The 10,905-nt window shown below is 45.1% G+C and overlaps 1 protein-coding gene across 1 annotated transcript in view; it reads left to right on the top strand.

The window, feature by feature from the left end:
* RAB6A (RAB6A, member RAS oncogene family) overlaps positions 1-10,905 on the top strand; it is a gene marked incomplete in the record, with an annotated part of 497,596 nt that overhangs the window by 81,489 nt on the left and 405,202 nt on the right. The window contains 1 exon segment of the mRNA XM_044072212.1: positions 2,949-3,002. Within this exon segment, the coding sequence (XP_043928147.1) occupies positions 2,949-3,002 (54 nt within the window).

Below are 10,905 nucleotides of genomic sequence, written 5' to 3'. Positions count from 1 at the left end.
TCTCAGTCCAGAGACATTCCAGGAATTGATCCAGATGAAAGGAGCACCTTGGCTAGATCTAATTTCCTCCTTTCAAAACAGGCAACTAGACAAATTCTGTTACGGGAATCCATGCAAGCAGACTTGGAGAACAGATGCTGTCTTATTCCCCTGGTTGGGGATGTTTCTATATGCTTTTCTATCCTTTCTGAATCTTCAGAAGCATCTTGGAAAGCCATGGAAAGATTTGCCAAAAGTCATTGTGGTGACTCCCTTCCTGCCCAGGTAAAATTGATTCTCTCTACTCATGGAATTGGCCAAGGGTAATTACTACCACATACTGGATCTACTCACACACCACAAGACATCAAGCAACTGACTACTTAGATGTTTCAGTTTTGATACCTTTTAGGCACCTTCTTCACTAGGACTTGCAACAGGTACTAAAGGAGGGAAGAAAACATGTTGATAGAAAATATGTTGGCAAATGGGAATGTTTTTGTAGGTTGGTGCCTGTCCAGTAACCCAGGGTCCCATCAGTTGAGTCTATACCCCTGGTGCTTAAGTATTTGTGTGAGTTACTGTCATTTAGCTTCAGAGCGTATGTGATGGCCATTTCAGCTTGTCTGTAAATGGACCCCCTCTTCATTATTTGTGGTCAGCTTATGTAAAAGGAAACATACTTCCATCCTAGGATCTCAATTCTGTGCTGGTGAAACTGACTGTCGCCTTTTCAATCTTCACTGTTGGCTGATCTGAAGTTTACTGTATGGAAAACTGTTTTACTTGTTGCTGTGATGTCTGCAAAGTGAGTGTCTTGAGTTGCAAGCTCTTATTGTAGGGGAATCCTGTTTTTTCATAGAGATGGTCACTCTGCAAACTAACCCCACATCCATGGTGGATTTTGTCTGAGTTCATTTTGAACCAAGATACAGTTATCCCAGCTTTCACCTAGAGCCAAAAAAAAAAAAAAAAACAAAGGTTCTTCATACACTGGATGTGCGCAAGCAATTCTGATATTACCCTGACAATTAAGTCCTTCATGAAAGCTAACCAGCTATTTATTTCCTGTACTGGGACTGAGAAAGCTCAGCTCGTGTGTAAATTGTTACCATTTCTTAATGTTGTCTTCTAGTATTTTATTTGGTTATTCACACCTTGGCAAAGGCATTCCAGGTGGGATTAAGACATATTCTACCAAGGCATTAACTTCTACATCATAGTGGAAGGGGGTGGACTCTAGAAACGTTCTCGAGGCATCTACTTGGTCTTCAACCATACATTTACAAAGCATTACAAACTATTTTTCTAGGTCCAGAGAAGGCTTTGTAGGGACCAGTCTTCCGGGACTCTTGGACCCTTATAATTCCTCCTCCTAGGATGGGTAAGCTTAAATGCCATAATGTGCAGAACAGCCATAGTTTCACTTACTGGGACATATGTCTGTCTTGTTGAATGTTTGTGTTTTTTCTGAAGAATTTTTATTTTAGAGTCGAGGAAAATATGAACTGAACTTAACGAGATCAGTTATTTCATCAGGGCATCCATAGGTATACGAGTTATCTATGGATGCCCAGGTGAATTCTGTATCGCTCTGATGTGCATTCATTTGTTCATTTTCCAGAACTCATTTAATTGTAGTAAATATGTGAGGAAGCCGCTAGTTGAATTGCATAACATGTACAAGGTGTACAAGTTACAAAGCTCACTTTCAAATGGACTTGTAAATTGCATTAACCCCGTAATATATTAATTGCTGTGAGTGTCGTAATGGACGAAAGGCTCTAGGGTTGTGCAAGTTGAATTTAAATTTAATGATTGTGTAGGATGGCATAGTAACAGTAGGTACACTAGTAATCACTGCAGCCCACTGAATTTGCCTTTCTCCCCCTCCCCCTATACTTTGTTCTAGGATGCAAGTTGCATAGTTTGTATTGCTTCACCAGGGAGAGCTGAAAGGAGTATAATGGAATGTTTGTACTTTTCTGAGTATGCCTTTAAGCCTGCTGCACAACATGCCTAGTATTGTCGTGAAGCACCACTGCAGAGGGGGAAAAAGTAGTGTAGAGGAAAACTGAGCAAGAATACCTCATTTACGGCCAGCCAGAATGCCTGTTTCTCTCTGCTGCCAGAGATCTGCTGTTTTGAGTACCTTGCACAGTTTAAATTTCTGTTTATTTTTAACCCAAGCAACTATTTGTTTCCTTTTCTAGTTATCGGGAGAGCTTGCCAGTGGTTGGGGAAACTTTCTGCATGGTTGTTGCACTGCATTTCATGGTACAGCATTAAAGATGGTTAGTCTAAACTGTTGAAAGTTTTTACTTGTAAATTCTTTGCTGCATACATTATAGATTTTGCAGACTACATGCCTTTATCAAATGTTATTGTTTAAGGAGTGCAGTGTTTGTGGTGGGCTTAGGGCTGGCAGTGGCATCTTTGAAGAGTCTGAACCCTTTAAAACCGTCTACTTCTTATTCTTCTAGTTTCCAAGGTAGAGTGCATTAGGTTTCCTTATTGGATTCAAATATTTATTTGCTCTCTTCCAGTCTGTTCAAACTTGTTCTGCATGTTACATTTACTGATGACTTACTTTGAACATCGTTCTGAGGTATTCTTGACAAAGCCTTCCTGCCCCCCCCCCCCCAAAAAAAAAAAGCATTGCAACCAGGGTTGTCTGTGTGATTAAATGCATTCCCTGACGGTTTTTATGCTGAGATATTTGTGGTGTACAATCCCAGGTGGAACTCCTTTGAAGTTTGCCAGTAATGTACTACATAGCAACTGCATGTTTGATGTGCTTTCCTCCAGGTGCACTTGTAAATATTGAAGAAAGGCAGGTACTTAATGCTTTTTTACCTTGAATATTTTTGATGCAACAGTTATTGACAACCTTTTTGAGCAAAAGCATTGTGTGATTTTTTTTTTCAAAACTATTAATTGTAGTTATGTCTTTTTAATTTTCTTAACAGGCAACAATTGGAATAGATTTTTTATCAAAAACCATGTACTTGGAAGACCGAACGGTAAGCAAGTCTCTCTCTGTGAGCAACTCTGTTTTTGTGTATTTTTTTTTTTTTTTGCTTTTAATTTTAAAAATGCTCGAGTTTGTTGATGTTCTTCATCTTTCACTGTTGCAGTCATCACATTTGGGTTATCTGCCTGCAGGTAACCCTCAGCCGGCCTGAATACCAGAGTCTTCGGATTTCTGCGTTTGGTGCTGACGCTTCTTCCTTGATGTTGGGTCGTCAGGGGTATAAAACATGCAGCTGACACCATTACATCACTCTCTCTTGCCGTGCAGTGCCAGAAGCATAAGCAGTTCACAAGTGCCAGTCCGACTCCTGAAATTTTTGTTTTACAGTTTCAGACCTGAAGTCTTCAAAAAGCTAAGTACCCCGTTGGAGATCCTTTTTCTTGCTCCAACCGATGTCAATAAAAGTTAATAACCTGTGGAAAGCAAATACCTCATAGATATTTTCATTCTTACTGCTTCCCTTGTTTAGGCCCAGACCACGACATCCCTCGTCAGTTTTGTGCCTTGTTCAATGCCCGAACTATTCGTCGTCTGGCTATTTTTGCATCTAATTACTTTTCGTACTCGTTCTATGTGCTCCGAAATGGCTTCGTCTAGCCATCCGACTACCGATATTCTGAAAAAATTTAAGGATAAAGATGGAGACAGACCGCATAGGTCCAAAACTGCCAATGCTTCCGTTAAGCTAGTAGTCAGTCCGCCGGTACTCAGTGAGGCGCTTTCACAGCCCCTGATACTCGCTACTTCTGATTCACAGTCCTCTACTGAGACCCATTCGGAGTCCGGTATGCCGCGAGATATTTCTTCGACTATATAACCTGCGGATGTCTCTACCTTGATTGGGTCTGGAGCCGCTGTGCAGGCACCGGCTTCTGAGGGTGTATTCAGGCCTACAGACAATATTAAACAGACACCATAATTTTCATCCAGGCCAAAAACTCGCACAATGCCTAGAAAACTGACGACCAAACAGAAGGCTCAGGCCCATATGCCTAAAAAAAATGCTTAGAATGGCTGAAGACCTTATTACCTTAATTAAGGGAAGCCAGCCATCCCCCTCTGAGAGACCTAGAACTGATTTTCTTTCGGATTCTTCTGATCAGGAATTTGATATTTCTGCTCCTTCTGATTACCAGGATTTGCCCTTATCTACCTATGAGGATTCTAATGCAGAGGATTCCATTCCCTCTGCTTCCCCTCCAGAGGATGTTTCTGTCTGTGAAACCTTGCACACTCTTAGGGAGCATTTCCGCTGGGAAAGCCAGGATTACTGAGTCCAAAAAGAGACTTGGGGAATTCTTACTACTACCTTAACACAGGCCTTTAGCTATCCCTCCTGTTCTGGACATTGTAGATGATGCTTTCTTGGAATCTAGCCTTACCCCAGACCCTACCTCGAGCTCCCAGAAAACCTGACCAGTACTACAGAGTACCTGACCCTCAAGTTCCTCTTCAAGAATCCTTCTGCGGATCCAGAGACCAATTTCCAAGGACCAAAAGGCATTAAGGCTACTGCTGCCAAAAATCCTACCCCTTCTGATAGAGATTCTAGAGCCTTAGACTGATGGGGTAAGCAAGTATACACTTGCTACTTTGACCATTAATACTTGAAATTGCCAGTTTCATATGTTAAAGTATCAGCAGCATGTTATGGGGCTACTTAAACATAAAATGATGTTGATTCCTGACTGTACTGAACACCAAGAATTACAGGATTTAATGCATTCTGTAGAACAAGTTGATAAACGCACTTTGCAATGTGGTTTTGACGCTTTAGAAGCATCTTGCAGGGCTGCTGTGACTGGGTCTGTAATTAGAAGGCATGCTTGGCTTAAGGAACAAAACTTTCCAGATCATGTAAAAGCTAAATTACTGGATGCTCCCTTAAATCAAGACTGCCTTTTTGGCAACAAAGCAGAAGTCCTCAAAAGGATGAAGGAAAATGCTAAATCTATGCAGACTGTTAAAGATTTCCTACAAGTACAGCCTCCCAGATTCAGTAGGCATTGGCATTCAAAGAACTGGTCCTTTCCAGTCCCTTCTAGGCCTTCTCAGTCCAAACCCAGGAACAGCAGACCACCTAGGCTACAGTCTCAGGCTACGCACAGACCTAAGCAGTGGGGGGGCTCCCACTTCCAAAGCAGGGAGTAGTAAGCCACCCCTCTATGGAAAAATGGCACAGTGACTTAACTTTAACCCTTCCAAGCCCTGCTCAACTATCTGCTCCCTTAGGAGGAAAGCTCGCCCTGCATGTTAAAAACTGGGAACTAGTTACCCAGGACAAATGGGTTTTGAACATAGTTTCCCAAAGATACAGATTCCACTTCCACACACTATCAACCCCAAATGGTTGGCCAGACCTACCCACAAATCAATGGGTGGTGGCCCAACAGCAGGTTCTCTCTCTTCTCAATATCAGGGCTATTCAATCTGTCCCAACAGAACAAAGAAGACGAGGTTTAGATTTTTTCTGGTACCCAGAAAAAACAACTCCTGGCGTCCTATCCTGGACCTTTCTATTCTCAACACCTTTCTGGTAGTTCCAAAAATGCTAACTCTGCAGTAGCTTCTTCCATGCTAGCCAAGGATGCCTGGCTGGCAACCCTAGACTTAAAGGAAGCTTACCTCCACATCCCAATAAGGGAATCATGCAGGAAATACCTACGCTTCAGGGTAGGCTGCATGCACGGTCAGTTCTCTGCACTTCCCTTTGGCTTGTCTACTGCGCCCAGGGTAATCGTTGTATAGCTCCCGCCATTGCATTTTGCAGGCAGAGAAATATTCAAATTTACCCATACTTGGATGATTGCCTTATTCAGGTAGAAAGCCAGGACTTGCTATTATAACACCTGGCATTCGTAAAGAAACTTCTAACCTCTCTGGGGTACACCATCAATGAAAATAAATCTCACCTAGTACCCTGCCAACAGATTGTATTCCTGGGAGCAAGCTTGATCACAGCTTCCCAGATGGCATTCCTCACTATGGAGAAACAAGTTTATTTGACAACCTACTTGAAACTATTGGCCACAAAACCACAGCTATCTGCAAGGAAAATACTACAAGCCCTGGGATTCATGGCCTCTTGCATTTTATTAATTCCATATGCAAGACTGCATGTGAGGAAACTCCACTGGTATCTAAAAAGCCTATGGTGTCAACATTCTCAGGACCTGGAAACAATGATTTCTATCATTTGTTGTATGAAGACAGAGTTCCTTTGGTGGGCAGAGGCCTGCTACCACAACAAGGGACTCCCTTTCACTCTACCCCCTGCCGCCCAAACCATAACAGACGTATCAGACTATGCATGGGGAGGCTTACATGGCAGGGCAGTACATTCAGGGCAGATGGAACCCGAGACAGATGCACCTGCATGTCAGTCAAAAAGAAATGTTAGCTGTACAGAATGTTCTGACAGCCTTAAAAGACCATATTCTTCCAGGACAACTATTGGTAAAGACAAGACAACACCACAGTTATATGTGGTACATAAACAAGACTGGGGGATCCCACTCGTACCCCATCTGCAGACTAGCCATGGCTCTGTGGAACACAGCCTTGAGCTACAAGTACACCCGCAAGCTCAATTCCTGCCAGGCAAACTAAATTCACTGGCAGGCGACCCAAGCAGAAATCTCATGGACCCACGTGAATGGAAACTAGAACCCAACATATTCAACTTCCTTGAGGAACAAATGGGGGGACTCCAGAGGTAGACCTGTTTGTTTTCCTTCAAAACAACCAACTGCACAAATTCTGCACACAAACTCCTCACAGCCAAGCTTGGAAAGTGGATGCCCTGTCCTTCACCTGGGAAAGCCTCTCAGTTTATGCCTTCCCCCTCTGCCTGTCCTCTCGAAGGTAGTACTAAAGATCAAACAGAACAAGCCAAAGGCAATACTGATTGCACCAGACTGGCCACGTCAGCACTGGTTCCCCGTCTTGTGCAGTATGACACTGCTACAACCATGGCACCTGCCTCAGACCACCTTCCCTGCTGTCCCAGCAGGCATGCCAGATTCTGCACCTTCCGCTTCAAACCCTGAACCTTGCAGCCTGGCTAATTCCTTGCTCTCCCCTAGCTTCCCTCCATTAGCAGGAACTGGATGTCATCCTGGAGGCAAGGAGGCCTAATACTAGAAAGTCCTGTACTAAAAAGTGGAAAAGATACTGTTCCTGGAGCCTAGCTCAGGGGATGGGCACAATGGTGTCCAGCTTACCTCATATTCTACAGTACTTCAGAAATGCTCCACAAGGGCCTATCCTTCTCGTCAATTTAAAATTCATGCTTCTGCCATTTCAGCACATTATAATACTGAGCCACCCCTCTTCTCTCACCCCTTGCTAAAACAATTCCTTATAGGGGCCAAAAATTTAAGACTCCCCCAGGAGAGTTCTCAGTCCAGCCTGGGACCTTAACTTTGTATTGGAAAAGCCCCCCCCCTTGAACCAGCTGCTACAGCAGAGTTAAAATTCCTTTCTTGGAAAACAGCCTTCCCTTCTAGCCATTACTTCAGCTAGAAGAGTGTCTGAATTACAAGCCCTCATGGCAGTGGAACCCTTCATTATCTTCCATGCGGACAGTGATTCCCTCAGGACTAATCCTTCCTTTATGGCCAACGTGGTGTCTTTTGTGGCCCTAAATCAGTCCATTCATTTGCTTACTTTTTTCTCCCCAGCTCGGATTAGGGTTTTACTCCGGGTTCTTTCTGGTGCCAAAAAAGACGGCGGACTTGGACCAATTCTAGACCTTTCCCTCTTGAACCTGTCTGTAACCAAGGAAAAATTAAGAATGGTCACTCTTCAATCAATTCTCCCCCTCTTGCGGGAGAACTGGATGTGCTCAGTACACCTCAAGGATGCGTACTACAGCATTTTAATGGAAAGACGATCCAGGAGGTTTCTCCGCTTCCGGCTGGGAGCCAGTCACCATCAGTTCAGGGTCCTTCCCTTTGGCCTCACCACAGCCCCTAGGGTGTTCACCAAAGTTTTAGCAGTGATAGCGGCCCATCTGAGACTCCAGGGAATGCAGGTCTTCCCTTACCTGGACTGGCTCCTGACCGCCCCAACAAGGCATCTACTCTGCTCAGCCAGAGACTTTTTTCTCCGCCTAGACCCCCAGTTAGGCATCACGATCAATACGGACAAATCCTCCCTTGCTCCGACACAAGTGATAGAGTTCATAGGGGCTAGATTGGATACGAGAAGTCTGTGAGCCTACCTCACTTCGGAACGACTACAGAATCTTAGACTTCATATGCGGGCCATCCTCCAATCAGAAGCTCCACCGGCGGAATTGGTCTTGAGGGCACTGGGCTCCATGGCAGCGGCAATAACGCTTCTTCCATGCGCTCGTCTAAATATGAGGGTACTACATTGGATCCTCCAAGTACAATGGTCCTTTCACCTTCTTCCTCTCAATCACCCTATCTCTATCAGCAAGGCTTGCAGGAGGGCCCTGTTATGGTGGCTCCAGTCCCCAGACCTCCATACAGGCTGACCCTTCTGCGCTCCACCTCCTCTCGTCACGGTGACCACAGACTCTTCTCGCCTCTGGTGGTGGGGGCATTGCTCAGGCAGAACAGTCCAAGGCACGTGGAACGACACAGACCTCCCTGCATATCAATGTTCTGGAGATGAGGGTGGTGCTGTTAGCGTTGCAAGCACTTCAGAACATTCTCTCCCCGTAGGAACTATTGCGATAGATGGACAACATGTCAGTTGTCTGGTACATCAACAAACAGGGGGGAACCAGGTCTTACCCTCTCTGCGGAGAGGCCATGAGGGTGTGGGAATGGGCGATAACCACCAACCGCTTTCTGATCGCAGCGCACATTCCGGGACAGGACAAACTCAGCTGCACCATTCTTTCCCCTTACGAGTGGTGTCTCAACTCCCGAGTAGCGAAGCGGATATTTGCAAAATGGGGGCAACCCTTCTGCGATCTTTGCCTCTCCCTCAAATACGAAATGCGACAGCTTCTTCGCTCTGATTCCCCCACCAGGGGAAGCCCCGAGAGACTCTCTAGTGCATGCTTGGCCGCCCAGTCTACTTTCTGCCTATCCTCCTCTACCCCTGATGCTAAAGCTCTTACAGAAAGCCTCTCGGTTGGGGAGCAGAATGATCCTCATTGCCCCTTTCTGGCCTCTGCAAACTTGGTTTCCTTACCTGTGGTCTCACTTGGTGAATCCTCCCTGGATTCTGGATCCCAGCCCGGATCTAATATCCCATCCATCAGGCTTACCGACCCCGAATCTGGACAACCTGAAGCTGACAGCTTGGCTGCTCCAGTTCCACTCTTAATCAGGACTCCCAGCATCTCCTCACCAGTCAAAGCCATCTTGGTGGCAGCGCATAAACCTTCCTCCAGGAAAGTTTACAGCAGTAAATGGAAGCACTTTTCCATCTGGGCGGAACATCATAATTTGGACCCCTTCACTGCTCCGTTAACATCTCTGTTGGACTTCCTCACCGGGCTTTTTCAGCAAGGGGCTAGCTGTTCGACAGTCAAGGTACAATTGGCAGCCATCTCCCATTACCATGTGGGACATGAGACAGATCCTTTGATGTCAGCTAAACTATGTAAAACCTTCCTCAAGGGTACTTTTCTGCTCAGGCCCCCTATCAAAGAAGCCGTACCCCCTTCGGATCTATCACTAGTTCTTCAAGCCTTGACTGCTTCTCCCTTTGAACCAGCTGCCTCGGCCGAACTTAAATATCTGCCTTGGAAAACAGCATTCCTGGTAGCCATCACTTCAGCGAGAAGAGTTTCGGAGCTTCAAGCTCTTTCCGTGAAACCCCCTTACTTGGTTTTTCATCAGGATAGAGTGTACCTCAGGACCAATCCCTCCTTCCTACCCAAGGTGGCCTCAGAAACCAATATCAATCAGTCCAACAACCTACCAGTTTTCTTTCCTAATTATCAAAATAAAGGAGAGTACAAGCTGCATTCTTTAGATGTGCACAGGCAGTTGCGTTTCTATATTCATAGGACTGCTGGTCACAGACAAATCCGATCAGCTGTTCATTTCCTTTGCCAAATTCAGTTTGGGTAAAGCCGTTTCGAAGGTCACCTTATCACGCTGGATTTCCCAATGTATTCTACTAGCTTATGAAACTTCTGGGAGGCCCGCACCTCAGGGAGTCTGTGCACATTCCACTCGCTCCATATCTACTTCTGCTGCGTTTAGATCTAGAGTTCCCTTGGATAATATTTGCTCGGCAGCCACTTGGGCCTCATCTCATACCTTTATCAACCACCACAAACTGGATGTCATTTCCAGAGGGAGAGCATCCTTTGGCTCCGCAACATCCTTCCATGATGGCCGCCCAAGATTCAGGTAGCTGGGGACTCTGTCCCAAAGGTTGCTGACAAATGAAGTCCCTACTCCAGATTAAGAAGTTATGTACTCACCATAACGTTCCATCTGAGTAGGTGGCTTCATTTGTCTGCAGCCATCCCCCCCTCCTTTCCCCTGGCCTTCAGAAGAGTTAGTTTTGTTTGTATTTTCCTGCTTTTTCCTGTTGGGATACCTTTCCAGATATATGTAGGAGGGCAAACTTGATCTGAGGTCATTTGGGGTTGGCAGGGGATTATGGGTGAGGGGAGGAGCTAGGAGCTTGGATCCATAGCTGTGTAATAAGTTGCCGGCTCGGATCCGATATCGGATCCAAGACCCAAAGGTTGCAGACAAATGAAGCCACCTACTCAGATGGAACGTTATGGTGAGTACATAACTTCTTTATTTGTCTTTGTATTTCTAAGTTCCTTTCATACACGTTAGTGTAATTTTCTACCTGCTATTGTTGATGGGCTAGTTTTCCTTCCCAACCCTTATACACTTTGTGCATTCTAAATTTACCATTGTTGGTATTACCTTTTACTTTCT

This window comes from Protopterus annectens, chromosome 5.part0 (genome assembly GCF_019279795.1).
Source record: "Protopterus annectens isolate FY-2018-M chromosome 5.part0, PAN1.0, whole genome shotgun sequence".
Classification (NCBI taxonomy): Eukaryota; Metazoa; Chordata; order Ceratodontiformes; family Protopteridae; genus Protopterus; species Protopterus annectens.
This window is presented reverse-complemented; position numbering and strand designations above follow the sequence as displayed.